This window comes from Panthera tigris, chromosome A2 (genome assembly GCF_018350195.1).
Source record: "Panthera tigris isolate Pti1 chromosome A2, P.tigris_Pti1_mat1.1, whole genome shotgun sequence".
Classification (NCBI taxonomy): Eukaryota; Metazoa; Chordata; class Mammalia; order Carnivora; family Felidae; genus Panthera; species Panthera tigris.
In genome coordinates, this window is record NC_056661.1 from 106,126,894 (window position 1) to 106,146,179 (window position 19,286).

A 19,286-nucleotide genomic window follows, 5' to 3' on the forward strand; every position below is an offset into this window, starting at 1 on the left:
ACTAAGGGAGACCAATAATCTCATACTAACAATATGTGAGAACAAATTTTTTTAATGACCCAACTCCTAGACTCAGCTATATACATACTCTTTGCTACCGGGAGGATCAGGGAACTGATCTGAGAGAGTTTCTTATCGATGTTAAAGCATTGTATAGTAATCCAACAAACATTTTGACATTCATAAAAAATTGTTGCATGGTAAAATGATAATTGACATTCCCAACAATGTGCCTAGGACATTGGTAAGAGACCATCATTTAGTTGAGTTAAACTGGAGTAGAGAGGAAGTAACCTGATTATTTTCCAGACTCTCCTATTATAACAAATTGTTCCATCATTTATTCAGTTGTTCAAGCCAGAAATCTGGATCATCTTTGGCATCTTTTCTTATCTGATTACTAATTTTATCCCTCAAATATTTTCTGTATCTCTTGACTTTTGTCTTTCTGCTTCCACCATTATAAAGCCTGAACAATTACCGAAGTCTCCCAACTGGTTATGGCCTTCCTTTCCAATCCATTTCCCATCCAGAATGATCTTATCACCATGCAAATTTGATCACATCACTCTCCTGCTTAAACTCTACTTATAGTTCCACTTGACTCTTAAGCTAAAGCTAATCATCCTTCCTTTGGGTGTCAAGGTCCTGCAGCTCTGATTCCCACTGAATCTCCTGCCTCGCCTCACACCTCCTTTCCTTCTGTTCCACATTCATCATGTCCTCTTTCAGACTCCTCCCACCTTCTGCAGTTCCCTCTGTAAAGGACACTCTTCCCTCCTTATATGTTTAGTTATGTTCCCCATCCTTTAGTTGTCAGGCCTATTTTGAGTTTCTTTGAAAGTCTTCTTAGACCTTCTTTAATGAGGTCAAATCCCTCTATTATACCCTCTCATAATGCCATAGTATCACAGCTCAAAGTACCATGAACCGTTCACTCAGAGACCTTGCATCATTACTAAAGTACTGTATTTGTGTGATTCTTTGAGTAATGTATACCCATACTGAATTCAGAAACCATGCGCTTGTTTGTTTTATTGTGTTTCCTCTCCATTGTAAAATTCTAAGGCAAAATATCAGTACCTTCATAGAGAAGGAATTAGGTAAACATTTGTTGAAGAAATGAAAAAAATAAGTTACTGACATTCTTGACTTGACTTAAATAGTTGTATTCTTTCCTTAATTTTATTTTCTGATTTGAAAATCGTCTTTAATAGTATCTATTTAATGGGGCACCTGTGTGGCTCAGTGGGTTGAGCATCTGACTTTGGCTCAGGTCATGATCTCACGGCTCATGAATTCAAACCCCGCATCGGGCTGTGTCCTGACAGCTCAGATCCTGGAGCCTACTTTGGATTCTGTGTCTCCCTCTCTCTCTGCCCCTCCCCTGCTCATACACACACACACACACACACACACACACACACACACACACACACACATACACACACACACACACACACACTGTCTCTCTCTCAAAATAAATGAAACATTAAAAAAAAGGTAATAATATCTATCTAATTCTTCCCATGGAATTGTCATGTGTAGAAAACAATGTAATACATTAAAATTAAAAAAAAAAATTCTGGATCAAAGACCTAAATGTGAGACAGGAAACAGTAAAAACTCTAGAGGAGAAAGCAGGCAACAACTTCTTTGACCTCAGCCACAGCAACTACTTGCTTGACACATCTCCAAAGACAAGGGAATTAAAAGCAAAATGGAACTATTGGGACCTCATCAAAACAAAAAGCTCCTGCACTACAAAGGAACCAATCAACAAAACCAAAAGGCAACCAATTGAATAGGAAAAGATATTTACAAATGATACATCAGATAAAGGGTTACTATCCAAAATCCATAAAGAACCTACCAAATTCAACACCTGAAAAACAAATAATCTGGTGAAGAAAGGGGCAGAGGACATGAATAGGCACTTTTCCAAAGAAGACATCCGGATGGCCAACAGACTCATGAAAAGATGTTCAATGTCACTCATCATAAGGGAAATACAAATCAAAACCACAATGAGATAATACCTCACACCGGTCAGAGTGACTGAAATGAACAAATCAGGAAACTACATATTCTGGCGAGGATGTGGAGAAATGGGAACCTTCTTGCACTATTGGTGGGAAGGCAAACTGGTAAAGCCGCTCTGGAAAACGGTGTGGAGGTTCCTCAAAAAATTAAAAATAGAACTACCCTACTATCCAGCAACAGCACTATTAGGAATTTATCAAAGGATACAGGAGTGCTGATTCATAGGGGCACATGTACCCCAATGTTTATAGCAGCACTTTCAACAATAGCCAAATTATGGAAAGAGCCTAAATGCCCATCAACTGATGAATAGATAAAGAAGATGTGGTTTATATATACAATGGAATACTACTTGGCAATGAGAAAGAATGAAATCATGCCATTTGCAGCAACATGTATGGAACTGGAAAGTATTATGCTGAGTGAAATAAGTCAGAGAAGGACAGATATCATGTTTTCACTCATATGCAGATCTTGAGAAACTTAACAAAAGACCATGGTGGGGAGTGAAGGGGGGGAAATAATTATAGAGAGGGAGGGAGGCAAACCATAAGAGACTCTTAAATACAGAGAACAAACTGAGGGTTGATGGGGATGGGAGGGAGGGGAAAGTGGGTGATGGGCATTGAGGAGGGCACCTGTTGGGATGAGCACTGGGCGTTGTATGGAAACCAATTTGACAATAAATTTAATATTAAAAAAAAAAGATAAAATGATCTTCAAAGTTTAAAAAAAATTTTTCCCAAATCTTCTTAAATGAAACATGTGCAACTCTGCTCTGAATATTCAAGAAAATAAAAACATATTATTATATTCTTCTTAGTGTATTTTTATTATGAGCTTTTTTAATTCAAATTTTTGTTTGAAATTAGAAAGCCATCCAGGGAATATCTCTATGAAACACTGGACCCAATTCTTTGTTAGTGGATAAGAAGCCTTACTACTCTTAAAACTTTCAACATTGCAGTATATTGCCTTCTGAGGTAAGACTTAGAATATTTTCTAATTTTAATACATAAAGTCAGAGGAAATGAATAGCTAGATAAGATAGGATCACAAGGCAAATGTGGGAGAAAAGTTAGGCCCTGTGATTCTATAGTTTGGATCTACCAGAAGGGTGACCTTTAAGTGTTCTGGTAGAAAAGAAATCAAATCTATGTATTAATTTGATGATGCCCATCAACTAGGAGACACTAATAACTACCCATTTTAAAGGAGTATCTTCATTTTGAACAGACATAAGTATAAATAAAATAACTATGGGTCCTCTTGAAACCTAATAACAACAGTCTAAGTGCATGTAGCTTGATCATTTTTAACATGTTTAACAATCCTGGATCACATCAGTAGAAATGCAAAAGGTATTACATACTTAGTAGATGTCTCATTTAAATTTTTGATCTTTTATGTTTTTGGACATTGTGTCCAATTTGGGTAGGAGTTATTATCAAAGAATATGAATATTAGAGACACTATCAACTGAAATGAAATAAACTTGTCTAAATTTAAACGGATAACTATATTAATTTTCAACATGAAGAATACGAATGATTTAGGTTTATTTCACAGTATTTAGGTTGAATGTGTTCAAGAGAAAAAGTACAAAAAAGGTAAGTCTAATTGTAAACATAAGGTTTGGGATAACTTTTAAAATATAATATAGTAAGAAAAAATTCTTTAAAATATTTTAGTGCAAAATGCAATCAAATCTAATCAGTTTGGCATTAATTAAGCTCTAATAATGTACTTCAGTATCTCTCCTAAGTAGTGTGATCCGTTTCCCCTTCATCCAGGTCGATTTGTGCACATTACGGTGTCATCATAATTTTAAAACATACTGAGAAAATGACAGAGCTGCAAAATTAAAATAAATGATTAATGGTATTTTTTTTTCATGTTTTGTACTAATAGGTATTACTGAGCCTTTAAATTAATAGAGCTGTCAAGCTCATGGGTGTTACAGATCCAGCAATGAACCAAAATGGAAATTATATATTCCACAGACACCTAAAGATGACACTTTGGAATATTTTAAAATTTAATTAGTAGGTGCAATTGTTTTGTTCCCTGTAACCACTGCAAATTAATTGGAAATTAGTCACAACCAATCCTTTTTTTTAACAATCTGAAATGAAGAGATTGGTGCTTTACACCTTAACATTCTTGTTTGGGGGCCAGAATGCACACATGCAGTAAATTGCATTGTCAATTACAAAAACAACAACTGTTGTGAAATTAGGAAAAATTATGCACAGGTAAACAAAATTAATTAATGCATAAGTAACAGGGGAACACAAAAAATAACGCCCAACTAAACATTAGCAAGCCAGTCTTTGGAAAAAAATAAAGGCTTAGAAATGCAAATTTATGCAAAAGAATTTACCATTGAAGTCTTAAGTAAAAGATACTTCTAGTTTATGTTTTATTTAACTGCATTTGGAGTCTTACTACCACTCACACCTTAAAAAATATATACCTACTAGAACAGCAGTCTGCTTACTCAAATATATTTCAAGATGGCAGAACAATGTTAGTTAATTTTCTAGTTTTCCAAGTATCCACATTTAGACTCATTAAATAAAAAATGGTGGCATTTCCTTCTTTAACCTTTATCCCTCTTCTCTATTTAAATATTAGGCAAAATACAATTTCCAGGCACATCAAGAAAATATGCATTATCTACATATACCTGTTAAGCATTTTCCTACTAATATTTTATGTGTTACTCTTTTTCTTCCATCACTAAAAATACACATGTCCCCTTGTCTGCTTTGCCCAGTCCTTTCTAAAGTAAGCCATTAGAGCAGATTAAGATTCCTTAAAAATAGTGTGTCTACAAAGTCAGCAAGTATTAAGTTACAATAGCTGCATAACTTTTAGTGAGAAAATATTTTATTAAATTTTCAAAACAAGAATAATTTCTAAAAAACACTGGTATATTAAATATTACTGAATGCTATTTAATCAGTTTAGGGGCATCTGGGTGGCTCAGTGGGTTAAGCATCCGACTCTGGATTTCGGCACGGGTCATGGTCTCTGGGTTTATTAGATTGAGCCCCGTGTTGGGCTCTGTGTTGGGCTCTGTGCAGTATGAAGCCTGCTTGGGATTCTCTCTCTCCCTTTCCCTCTGTCCCTTCCCTGCTCATGCTGTCTCTGTCTCTCAAAATAAATAAATAAACGTTAAAAAAAATAAAGTTAATCAATTTAATGCAAGAATCTTGGGAGAGTCAAGAGAGGTAAACTTGCAGATAACTTTCACAGCACTATTCCATTTGGATGAGTTTTAATATAATTTTCCCTTTAGATAATTATTAAAATATTAAATGTTATGATGAAATGATGTCCTTTTCCAATATTAGTTTATCTGTAAATGATTATGGGAAAACAAACAAAAAAGTTACAGCTACATCTTCTGTAACACTATGGCCAAATCTCAAAAAGATACCAAATTTTGTCACCCTAAAATAATGTTGGTTTAACTTTTTTTCCTGTATGACTTAGATAATGGGAACACTAGATATTAAATATAACAATACTTAATATAAAGCATAAAATAACTAATACTTTCTCAGTGTTGCAAAATGTGATGTACAATAATTTTTTGCAACTCTTCAATACTCCCTTGTGATTTGTAGGTAGCTGGTTTTAGGAATAAGGAAATAGTTTCAAGAAGATTAAGTAATTCTCTAAAGTCCAGAGGTCACTGATATAACAAATAAAAAAAAAAAAAACACTGGCCTCGGCCTCTTTCCTTGTTTTCTATCCATTGGGATACATTTATTTTGCACGGTAATCTTCCTAAACAGTTTTTTCCCTCTTTCCTTATTGAAATCCCATAAAACATTGCTTTCAAAGAGTGAAAAACATTTTTAACCCTAGACTACATGGAATTTCAGCTAAAGTGCTAGAAAAGTTTACTATTTCAGTTGTAGATATTAGCTTGCTCAAAATAACTTTTAAAATATTAAGCTAGAATAGGTTTCAAATAAAAAGCTGATATACAGAAGTTTTAATAAAATGGTTGAGATTCTGTAATAAAAGAATGGTAAAGCTATTTGGTTTCAAGTCTGTTTTTAGTTCCCAGGTCTGAGATCAGTTAATTTAGGTAGTACGTATAAGGGGAGCCACCTACCATAAATATAAAAAAAATTCTAGCTATTTCCCTCTTCTTCTACTCTTATTATAAATACTGTCATGTATGTTTATAGTTAGGCTTTAGTAACTTCTTGTCAGGAAACACAGCTTCATCCACAATTTGCCTATAGTCGTATTTGTTGTATCTAGCAATCGAGAAAGATGTAGACACATAAACTATAGAGAAAAGCAATCCATCCACTACTATTATATTTTCTAATATGATATTATGTGAAATGCTCATTTCAATGGTATTTCCAACTAGAAAAAGATTGTCATGGTATTCAACTTTGTGAGTGGGCTGAAAGGGCCATTAAAACAATCTTTTCTTAATACAGTTTATCTTGCTTTTCAGCATAAGTGACCTACACTGAGTTTGCTGTGGTTAAGGTGCTAGAGAAAGTCCAAGTGCCAAGAAGACCCACTGCCTCACTGTTTGTTTTACACTTGAGCTCCTTTACACAACACTATGCATTACAGAAAGCTTCAGAGACACTGTATTACCTCCTCTCTGAACTTTTTACCCTTCGGCAAACAAGCTTAATCAACTGATGACCAGTTTGGGAGTAGAAAACCAAGTTAGGGACAGACCCAGTCTTATAACTCTTTGCTTGGTGACCTTGGACACTGAACTAACCATACCTCCATTGTCGAAAAACCTCTCATACAATCACATAACTTACTTGGAATAGTCTTAATATATGTTTTCTTATAGACGGAGTAATCTAAAAACCACATCTCATGTAGTGATCCACATCATTACTGGCTTAGAGAAATACCTAAAACATTACAGTTGAGTATAAAAACTATGCCATTTTGATCCATTATTTTCACTCAAACAAGCTCTCAACTACTTATATGCAGGACACAAGAATGGAAAAATAATTCATGAGGTTTTCTCAAAATGAAAAAGATTTGAGATTCAAGGTTTAGTGAATTTCTTTGTCTTACGTAGTTGCTGTTGTTGTTGTTTTAAAAAATAGAGAAATGGGGAATTATGCTGTGAAGTCTCCAAGTTGGCAGATAAGCACTTCTGGCTACTAATACTTCAACCTGATGGGGATAATGCAGACAGATCTCAAAATAGCCAAACACAGTAACATTTAAGGAGAGTGGTGACATTTTCAGTTCTACTCAAGTAGGAATAAGCAAACTTCACCCTAACAACAAGTACAGATCCTACATAGAATACATAGAGCAGCTTTCTGAGGATGCTGAAAGCAAATGACAGCAGGCAGAATGGAGAAGGAAATCAGAACATAACGTGTCACTAAACCAGCGATGGGTTTCCTGTTTTCTCTTCCTCCTCTCATTTCCTAGCCAGAGATCTTGGAATAGAGGAGGAACACAAAAACCTATTCCTTAACATTGTATACAATCTCCCATGTTTACCCTTGAGCTGTGTATGGATAGCTTTGTCCATCAGAAGCATACTGACAACTTAAAGAACCAAAATAGGGGTTAGACTACTATCCAGATTCCACACAAGCCTATGGATATTATACATATAGAATGATTCTGAATAAACTGCAAAGACTTTGAAAGTTGAACTGACATTGGAAACCCAACTCACAGGAAGCAGCTCAGGATTTGTGACCTGAAACTAACTGGATCAATTACTTGCTAAAATAGCCACAACAATGACAAATCAACATTCCTCATAAGAATTAAAAAAAAATACACAAGAGTTTCATAAGATGGTATCTAAAATGTTCAAAATACAATTCAAAATTTCTCAACATATGAAGATCCAGGAAAATCTCAAAAACTCACAAAGGGAAAGACAGTCAATAATGTAAATCCTAAGATGACACAAGTGTTAGAGTTACCACACAAGGGCTTTAGAGCAGTTACTGCAACCATGCTCCAAAAAGTAATGATAGATATTCCTAAAATGAAAGGAAATCTTGAAACTATTGGCTGAAAAATAGAGGAAATTAAAAAAAAGAAATCAGAAATTTTACAATTAAAAAATACAATGACTGCAATTAAAAAAAAATTACTTGGATGGGCTCAAGAATCCAACAGACAAAAAAAGAGGAAAAAGTCAGTGATCTTGAATAAAGATGAATAAACATTATCTAGTATGAACAACAGAAAGAACAAAGAGGAAAGAAAAAAAAATTATGGAGACCCAGAGATCTGTGAGATACTACTTCAAGTATCTAATACATATCATCAGAATTTTAAAAGGAGAAGAGAATGAGTATGGTATCTAAATTAATATCTGAAGAAATAATGGCTGAAAACTTTCTAATTTGGCAAAGACATAATGCTAAAGATTCATGAAGCTCAGAAAAACTAAAACAGAATGAGCTCAAAGAAATCCATGCCCAGGCTCATCGGAATCAAATTACTGGAAACTGAGGACAAAGAAAAAATCTTGAAAGCAGCCTGAGAAATGCTACACATTGTGAAGCAATGATTCAAATGACTAGATATCTCATCAGAAACCACATTATGTAAAAGCCACTACGCGATATATGAAGGGGAATTGAGGATGAATCTTAAAATGCTTACAATTAAGTCAGAAGAGCTGGATACATATACACATAGCCGAAATACAAGACTGTGCACTGCAATGGCTTCAAGAAGGTATCAACAGAGAGCCACAGAAATACAAAGGATAAGGCAAATATTTCAAACAGATGGGGAGTTAAAAAGGCTTCATGAGGAAATTGCTGCTAAGCTTGGCTTTGAAAGAAGGAATTTTATTTTATTTTTAGTATACATGTATTTATATATCTCATTGCCTTTCAAAAAGATTTTGTAGTAAATTACAAAAATACATATATCCCAACAGGATAGGATAATTAATTCAGGCAATATGAATAAAAGGGAAAATAAAGCATATCAAAATAATAAACCATAGGTTCAATGAAAGAAATCCAACCATGGGTCCTATAGGATTGCTGGAAGAAGCCACAGATTTGTTGGTTGGCTGCTTGAAGGCCAGAAGAATTAGTTTATTTCTAAAACACCAAATAGCAAATTGGGATTTTAGACACAAAATTAATAGGCATGAGTAGAAAGCCCCTGGAAAGTGATCCCTATGAAGCATGGCAGCTTTGGGAGAATTATTTAATGCCATCACAAGGATTCTAAACTTATTTTGTGTGAAACAAGGAGGCATTGAACTTTGAGATCTGGGAGTAAAATGATTATTGTTGTTCAGTAGTAATTTTGGCAGCAACGTGATGGATGGCTTTGGCTATACTGGGAAGAAAAAAAAAACAAAAAAAACCCCCCCAAAAACCCCAAAAACAAACAAACAAAAAAACCCCATGACATATAAAAGAGAAAAATGTAAATAAGCTGAAAACTATTTCAATTCTGTTATAAATGATAGAGTTGTAACTGATTACTAATATTAGAGATACAGTAAGGGCCTGAAGAGTAACTGAGTGAGACAGCAAAGCATTATAATTATGAAAAAATGGAAAAAGGCATTAAAGCGACCTGCTCTATTTCCTACCTTGTGGCCTTGGAAAACCTGCTTAATTTATCTGGATTATTTTCATTTGTTTGTTTGTTTTCAGTGTATGATATGGGGATTATAATAACCTTACTGACTTGTTAGGGTTTTTGTAAGGATTAAATAAGTAATAAATATAAACAGAAACTGGTTCATGGTCAACACTCAAAAAATGTTAGGCATTGTAATAGTGGATACCTCCAAACATATCTATCTGGTACATCCAAATATCCCAAAATTCAATCAGCCTTCACCTAAATGGCACTAAATTTTACAAATTAAAAATTTTAATTTTCTATCTTAATAGTCTGAGATGAATATGTATTTAGCAAATCATTTCAGAATAAATAATACCTTTAGGTTATGCTTATTTTTAATAATTAAGCAAACATATAAATAAAGATTTAACAGACCACAGAACACTGCTCCTCTTTTTTAAAGACTTTGCATTTTAAAGCTGGGCTGGATATATTCTCTTTGCAAACACAAGTCAAAATTAAGATAAGCTCCAGATCACTGCATCATCTAGAGCAATCAGAAAAAGATCCAGTCTTCCCAAGTGAGGGTGAAAGCAAAGGCTAGGAATGTAGCCAGTGTCTGAATCAAGGAGATACTAGTACCAGGGAAAGAAACTGGCATTCAAGTCAGAAGACAGTATCTCATAGAACAGCCTACACATTAGAAATGGGGAAGGAGGAGACAATTGCTCTTAGGTCACTAGATGACCAAGTATCTGCCCCAGGAATAACAGGGATCAAACCTAAGGCAGCAAGACAACCAGGTTTGGCAGAAATTGGCTGAGTACCAAGTCAGGGCTGACTTGTGTGTTGATGGTGTCTAACTTTGGAAGTAGACATTGGGGAAATGGGTTCAGGGTCCTGAGAGGTAAATAAAAAAGGCAAAGAGAGATCAAAAGACATGTAAGTGCTTTCTAGAAGTTGCGTTTACTTCAGCTACCCCTTTGAGAAGTCTTTATATTTAATCTGTGGTCATTTCTCCAGTTAGCTTATGATCTGTTCATGACTTCCTTCCCATTTGCCACCACACAGAAGAAAGTTCCAGGAACTCCCTTCATTTTAATCACAGGAAAAGCGCTCAGGATAATACCGCATTACAACCTCTTTGGCATTATTTTCATAAAAGTATCATAAGTAACAACTAATACATGATGATTAATATTTCAAAGTATTAGCAGAATTATTAACATAATTGATAATGCAAAGGGAAGTGGCCCAAAGAAATTTAACTGTACCATACCAAGAAACAGAAAGAAATTAAAATTCTGAAGGTTAAGGATGTATTTTTTCTTTGATACATTAAAATTCTTTGCTTTGAGAATGTAATGAATAAAGTTAACTCAAAATAACTTTTACATGTATTTATATATGAAAAATATGTGAATGAATTGCTAGCCAACCTACATTATGTTCAGTGAAAGAAGATTTAGTAGAAAGCATTTTTTTAAAAATGTTATACTACCTCAAGAAGTATTTAAGAAATTCACAAACTCAAAATGCACTTGGCATTGGCAGCATAATTATGTATAAGGCACAGTGCTATGCTCTCTGGGTATAAAGATGATCAAAATCATGGTGTATGACCTCAATAAGCTTATGTCTATCAAGGAACTAGACAGACAAGCTGATAATTTTGATATAATATCATTAGTGCTTGGATAAAGCTATGAAGCACTGAGGCTGGGCTTTCCAACTAGCTGGGGTCAGGGATGGGGTGCAAGAAATGGCAATGCTCAACAAAGGCTTCATGGAGGAGGGGCAGCATGAAACGACTCTCAGGCTGAGTTGTGTAACTCAACTAAAGAAGAAGAAAAATTTATTTGGACACAAGGGAAGCACATGAAGAGATTAAAAAGAAGTAAGGTAAATGATACTGGTGAAATAGGAAGCCTGATTCAAATTATATTTCATCAGAAAGAAAGTAATTACATGATTTTAAGCAGAAGAGTATCATGGTGAGATTAGTATTTTAGAGTGATCATTCTGGTAGAAAGTTACAGGATGGGTTAAAATGGGGGACAAAATGGAGATGGGGAAAGACTGATGTGGTTAGTGCCAGGCATGAAAGAGAAATGAAGTGGGCCAAATCTAGGACAAGAGTAGTAGGGATGGAAAAAAGAAAAAGATCCCAGAAATATGTCATATTGGTAGGTGGACATGGTATTTGAGTTTGGGGGTATGGAGAGAAATATAGGAGTGCATTCATGGTTCTAGCTTGGGAAACAGTAGGTACAACATAATGGTTTCACTAACTCAATATGGTAAAAGGAGGAGTAAGTGTTTTGGAATGTAAGAAGTCAGTATTTGTTTGTGGGGAGGAAATGAAGGGAGACAGATGATGAGTCCATTTTAGCTATATTGAATTTGTGGCTTGGTATGACTCCTAACTTAACAGAACTTTAGCGGGCACTCATCACTTGTTATGAATGGATACAAAATGAAATCTGACCTCATCTATGATCCCCCATATCTTACTATGCTCTCTCCTCCTCCCCAAGCTATTCTGTTTGTTCTCTCTACAATAGGAGCATACTGACAACACAAACAGTATGTTTGATGTGCTAAGGGAGAAGGACTGGGGAGGAAGAAGACAAAAGGGGGAAAATAAGCTCTGGAGTCCTGCCTAAAGAAAGGCTCTTCTGGAACTATTTCAATACAAAGTCTTCTGAAACTAACTGTCTCTTCAGTTTGATAGGCTTGTGAACATGGCCGATTGTTATATGGCTAGAATCCATACTCTGTTAGTGACTATTATAAAACTGTGAACTGAGGAGTATTTGACACATTTCTAATGACTACTTTATAGTGAGATATTTTAAAAGGTCATAAATGTAATTATTAAGTATATAGTGGAAAAGCTTTAGTTTTAAGCTTTCTTAGTTTTGCTTTTCCTGATACTTTAATTCTGGACTGGTGAAATTTCTAAGCAAATATTATCTTATTTTTTTTAATTCTCTCCTTATTGTGGTAAAATGTAAGTAACAGAAAATTTCACATTTTCACCATTTTTAAAGTATACAGTTTGATGGCATTATGTACATCCCCCTTGCTGTAGAACCACCACCACCGCTTATCCGCAGAACTTATATTACTTTGATTTTTAAAAAAAAATCATTAAAATCAGAATCAAGACCCACTTATCACCTGCCTTTCCATTTTATATATTCCACTCAGAGAAAACCAGACTTCTGCTGTGCTCTATATATCTAGAGCAAATCCTTCATAAATTAAATATCAGCTCAATCATCAAAGAGTTTTTACATTCTATCAATTTTTATGTTCTGTATGAAAAACATTTTGTTATTCAATTGAAACAAAGAAGACTCTTTAGTTAAACCATACCAATGCTATGAAGACTATTTAAATAGTCTCTTCATTTAAAGTGAAATTTAAAGTTCAGAACTCCATGTGGTTCTAGGAAAAGTAGAATATGCCAGAATATGAAATGACAAAAATGAGCCATAGTCTAGTACAGCTCTTGGCCCGCTAAAGACTGGAATATTCTAAAAGAATAAGAGATTTGGGGTGCCTGGGTTAAGCATCCGACTTGGGCTCAGGTCATTATCTTGGGGTCCGTGAGTTTGAGCCCTGCGTCCGACTCTGCTGACAGCTCAGAGCCTGGAGACTGCTTCGGATTCTGTGTCTTCCTCTCTCTCTGCCCTTCCCCTGCTCATGCTCTGTCTCAGTAATACATAAACACTAAAAAAATCTAAAAAAATTAAAGAACAAGAGAGTTTAAAGGAGAGAAAATTAGGGGCACCTGGATGGCTCAGTCAGTTAAGCATCCAACTCTTGGTTTTGGTTCAGGTCATGAACTCAAAGTTCGTGAGTTCAACACTCAGATGGGACTCTGTGCTGACAGTGCAGAGCCTCCTTGGAATTCATTCTCTCTCTCTCTCTCTCTCTCTCTCTCTCTCTGTCTCCCTCTTTCTGCCCCTCCCCCACTCATGCTGTCTCTGTGTCTCTCAAAATAAATAAATAAACTTTGAAAAAAAATAAAGGAGAGAAAATTAAATATAAGTTATATAAAATTATTATTAATTTAACAATTGTATAGATCATGATAATTAATAGGCAAAATAAATATTCAGTTAGTAATTGAAATATAAGTTAACAAAAGTATCTTTTGAAGTGCTCGGGCTATGTAAAATAAGCTAAAATTATTCTGAAACACTATTTAGATTTTCATAGACATAGACTATTTATTTATTTTATTTATTATTTAAAAATTTTTTTTTAACGTTTATTTATTTTTGAGACAGAGAGATACAGAGTATGAAGGGGGGAGGGTCAGAGAGAGAGGGAGACACAGAATCTGAAACAGGCTCCAGGCTCTGAGCCATCAGCACAGAGCGCCTGATGCGGGGCTTGAACTCATGAACCGCGAGATCATGACCTGAGCCGAAGTCGGACACTTAACCGACTGAGCCACCCAGGTGCCTCAGACATAGACTTTTTAAAGTAAGTGATTTACCTCATGCTCTGGAGGGGGAGTCACAAGGATGGTGTAGGGCCTTTTTGGATTGAGATCCATGATGGGAAATAACCACGGAGAGTGAGGACAGTGGAGCCAGACCACTGGTTTTAATTACTATTCTACCACTTAAAAAAAATGTTCATTTATTTTGAGGGAGGGCATGTGAGCAGTGGAGAGGGGCAGAGAGAGAGAGAGAGAGAGAGAGAGAGAGAGAGAGAGAATCTCATGCAGGCTGTATGCTCAGCAGGAGCCTGGGGCTCATGAATTATGAGATCGTGACCTGAGCCAAAATCAAGAGTCGGACACTTAATCCCACTGAACCACCCAGGTGCCGCTCTACTCTAACACTTTTTATCTGTGTGGAATCAAGCAAACAATTTGACCTGTGCTTCAGTTACTTTATCTATAAAATGAAACTAATTATAGGGCTTTTGTGAAAATTAAATGTACAGGTCAGTACAGGTCAAATGTCTCAAACTGTACATGGCATAAATTAAGAGCTTAGTAAATGTTAGATATTATTATTATGACTATTAACTCTTTTGGATTTTAGGCATGTAGTAAGGAGTAAACATTCCTTCTCCCTGAAAAGAATCCAAAAATTACAGAGTCCTTGTGGAAGGCATTTGGTGTTTCACTGTTTTTCATCTATTATCTTGTGAAGCAAGCAGATGAAAACTGGCCTTCCATTAAAGACAAGAAGACTGTTACTACCAGCACCACTATCATCCCACATCACAACCACTGTCACCGCCACGACCACAACTACCATCACCAGCATTGGTGGTAGCACGTCCACCAGTTCATCCCGACCACCATCACCAGCCATGCATCACCAGCACCTTAGCGCATCACTACCACCACTGTATCACCAGCACCTTAGCACATCACTACCACCATCACTTGTGGCAACACCTTTAACATCTCCGTGAGTATAAATGTCACCTTAGAAGTGCGGGAAGAGTGAAGAGTACCAGACAAGATGCAAGTGCATACATGCTGGTAAAGGGAGAACAGGAAGTCTTTTAAGGATATTTGGAACCAAGTACAAAGAGAGCAGAAAGTATAGGAAGTAGCCAATCTACCGAGATTTTTAAACAGGCTTTTTGTTTTTACATTATTTTTAGAGAATAAACTGATGCACAAACTTGGGGTTCAAAGTGGCTAAAAAGAATATATCAGGAATAAACAAAAGATCATATTTATCTGCTGTACACAAAGAGTAAAGATAATAAGTTTAGAGTAAAACCACTGGAAAGGTAAAATTAACACTTCCCTTTTACATGGTAAGCTGGACTGTTTGGAATCTGTAGCTAAATGTGTTTAAACTAGTGGTTAAGAGAAGGGGCCTTAATCAAAGAGCCTGGGTTTGAGTTCTACTACGTATCTGACCTTGAATAAGTTATTCAACCTTCCAAAGCCTCCATTTTTTCCATCTGAAAAATGATGATATCCATTATTTAATGTTTAGGTGAATATTTAATACATACTAGTACAATGTTGTGTATTAATTATATCTCAATTTAAAATATACTTAAATATAACACCAGCACTTAGCACAATGCTATACTAATCTAAGATTAAGACCTCCTCTGCCACTCCCAACTGGTTACCCCCCCAATCTTAACTAAACAGTAAATACATCATCAATCACATGTAAGAGCTAACCTGGATTCATCGCTTTCTCTTAGCCCCCAGGGAACTCATTAGCAAATTCTTCTTGTTCCACCTCTCGAATGTTGCTTAAATCCATCTACTTCCCTGTCACTATCCATGCCTGAGCCCAGACTACTCTGATAGACTCTCTCCCAGCTGCTACTCAGTCCAATCCAATCTCCACCCAGTGGCCAAGGTGACCTTTTAACATGTAAATCAGATGATGCTTAAAGCCTTCAAAAGGTTCCCAATGGACACAGAATCAAATGCTAACTCTTTGCTATCATTTTTTCTACATGGTCTGTCCCCTGTTCATCTTCTATACTTTATCTCTTTCTGTTCTCCCCCTATCTCTACAAACTAGTTTCGGTCATCAAAACCCTCCTTACTGTTTGTCTAACATATTGAATTTTTATTTCTTCTTTCAAAAAAGGCCTCCTATATCGACTAATCTAAAGTAGTATCCTCCATATTGTACCCTGTTCCTCCTTATCATTTCACCATACTTGTTTTCATAACTCTTGTAATCTGAAGTTACGTTTGTGATTAATCTGTTTATATTTAACATTTAGTGTCTTATCCAAAGAGTTCCTTGAAGATAATTATATTATTGATCCTGTTGTATTATTGATCATGATATATATCACTGATCGTGTTTCTATTCTTAGTACCAAGGGCATTGCCTAACATATTTTTGAAATATAATAAAATATTCACTATAAAAAATGTAAACTGAAATTTTGTGGGAGGTCTAAATGTCTAACTTAAATAATATCTCATTATGGAGAAAACAACAACAGGGAGAGTGTTCTACAGAGAAGGATGCCCTCAAATCCCCAAATGGAGGTAAAAAAATAACAAAACAGATGGGTTAAAATTCAGGGACATTTATGTCTGAAGGCCCTACAAATAATCTTCTCACGTGGTGCTCTGAAATAAGTACAATAAAAATTAAGAAAAATTTTATCAATTTTCTTTAGTTCCAGAGTTTAAAATATAATCGATCTATGGTATCTAAAGGTTGTACTTACACTAATACAAACATTCAAAAGTCAAACCACTGCCAAGGGCATATAATCCCACAAACCTGAATGCAATAGTCCTGACACATCAATAATAAATAGAAAAAGGTACTTGGTAATAGATCCAAAGCTTAAATATTGTGATTATTCAGTTATAGGATTATGTGATTAGTTAGTTATAGAAGTACATGACATCTGAAAAGCAAATATGAAGTGATATAGCATTTCAATTACTTGGTACTCACCGTACATGGGGTCTGCATCCATGGTTCCCCATCGATCTGCATTGGCAGAGACTTGCTAGTCCTGGAGGAAAATATTTCATTTTAAGTATAACAATGAAATATTTTATATAATAGACTATATGTAAGATATAAGATGATGAGACCAGAAAATGCAAATATGGCAATAGCTGGCTCTAAATTTAACTCTTCTGAAGGAGACTTTAAGTCTTGACTATTAATGAATACCCTGAAAAGGTACCTTGGTAACAGGAATATGAAGAGCTTCCTGGTAAATGTGATGATATAAAACAAATTATGGATACCAACAGAAAAATGTAGGGTTTATGGTTAATGATACAGTCAGAATTCCTATAGCTGAAAATAAAGCCTCCTTGTTTTCATGAAAACCTACATCTCAGACCTGGAGGAAAGGTGTTTGATGTCTCAGATTTTCCAATATCAACATTTTTATACAAATAACACCAATTATACCTGTGCTATGACCCATGGTTTCACCTTAGGGTCAAAAATACTTTTTTTTTTTCCCTAAAGGTAAAGTTCTGGAAAAATGCTTCTTAAAAAGGTTTAAATTTAATACATATATAAGATCTTACTTTACAATAATTGATTATTTAATTTTGTAGAAATGATGGTGTACTTTAGTTCATGAAGGACTTTAAGTTAATGGTGCTTCACTAGTGTTTCCATTGGGTATTATGCCTGGTAGATACTTCCATGCCTCTGCAAACTAAACTGTATGGGAATGATGCTAGTGGAGACGAAATTTGTACGTTAGAATTGTATCCATGGTCTGAACACGAGGGTATCGAATTCCAATAAACCTGATAAGTAACAGTTAACCAAAACTTGGTAAAATCTGCCAATTTCCATCATTTTCAAATATATCAGTGTTAATTATTGATAATTTGAGGCACAAATAAGACAAATGTTGTTATCAGAGTCCTGCATACTTTCAATTAACTTTTATTTATATCATCTCAACCCCTTGTCTCAATTACAGAGAAACAGCTACCTGATGACCACAGAGGAGCACTGAGCCAGCCGCCGCCCAGCACTCTTCAGTCCCGTGTATATTTGTCCCATCTCCATGGCTCCTTCCAAGCCAACTACCTCTAGCAGCTGATCACTCAGATCTGAAAGAAAACAGAAGCCTTGTAAGTTACAGTGTAGATCCATATGTGCACAATTTAATGCCCTTAGATATTATGAAGATGAAAAATGAAAGCTACTTGACAAAGAAAGCTTGTCTTGGATTCTGAAAGTAATGAAAAGATGGCCTACGTCTAAAGCTCTCAGTTTAACTAAACCCCGAGATGCTGTGGGAAAAGATCTGCTGTCAGCTTGGTCTAAAACAAAATGGGAAGAATCAATTTGGAGCCAAATAATGCCAAAGAATATACCAGTAGTTTTTAACATCAACAAACTTAATGTTATTCCACATGTATATATGGAACGTTTATACATTTGGCAGCAAATATACATTTCAACACTATAAATAAAGTATGAGGATATGCTGTCAAACATGATTTTGTTACATTACTCGAACAAAAGACCCTAGAGATCACGGAATTCGAGTCTCATTTAGAGATAAGAAGATTGAGTCTCTGAATCATTGAGTGACTTGTCCTTAGTGATGGGTGACTTTGTGCAGAAGTTCAAGAAACAATATTAATTTCTTGAAATGTTTTTTTCTGACGATATGCTACTAAAATACTATTTGGACACCACTAGATAATTAGCACAGTGCAATCATTATTTTTTTTTAACAGAGGACAGTAGAAAGAGGCTAATAGTAATAGCTCTTGCTTGTTGAGTGTTTACTAAGTGCCTGTCGCTGGACTCCTTTGGTTCCCCTTAAAACAAATTGTGGGTAAATATGATTATTCCCATTCATAGACAGAGAAGCTGAACACTAGAGAAGTTAACTAATTTATTCATATTAACATACCTGGGAAGTGACAGAGCCAAAATCTGAACCCAACTACTCTGATGCATAACCACCGTGCACTTGATAAATCAACCATATAAAACAGAGAGTCTTAAAAATTATAGAAATGCTTCTTACATAGGGAAAGAGGTTGGACTGTATAAGCTTCAAGGTCCCTTTCCAATCTGAAGACTTTGGCTCAGCCAGAGGCAGAGGGTGCCCTCACATCAGGAGAATCCCACCAAGCCCAGCCCTGACACACAGCCCCTACACAGCTTGCTTATTGAGCT

At 35.5% G+C, this 19,286-nt stretch overlaps 1 protein-coding gene across 9 annotated transcripts in view; it reads right to left on the reverse strand.

The window, feature by feature from the left end:
• DGKB (diacylglycerol kinase beta) overlaps positions 1-19,286 on the reverse strand; it is a 713,599-nt gene that overhangs the window by 18,125 nt on the left and 676,188 nt on the right. For 6 of the 9 annotated variants that reach the window (XM_042967524.1, XM_042967496.1, XM_042967510.1 and 3 more), the window contains 2 exons: positions 18,082-18,202; positions 17,070-17,130 (listed from right to left, as the gene is read on the reverse strand). In XM_042967524.1, coding sequence (XP_042823458.1) covers positions 17,070-17,130; positions 18,082-18,202 — 182 coding nt within the window. Of the gene's footprint in view, positions 1-15,540; positions 15,583-17,069; positions 17,131-18,081; positions 18,203-19,286 lie in introns of those variants that run through there. The other 3 variants (XM_042967517.1, XM_042967530.1, XM_042967557.1) reach the window with 3 other exon arrangements.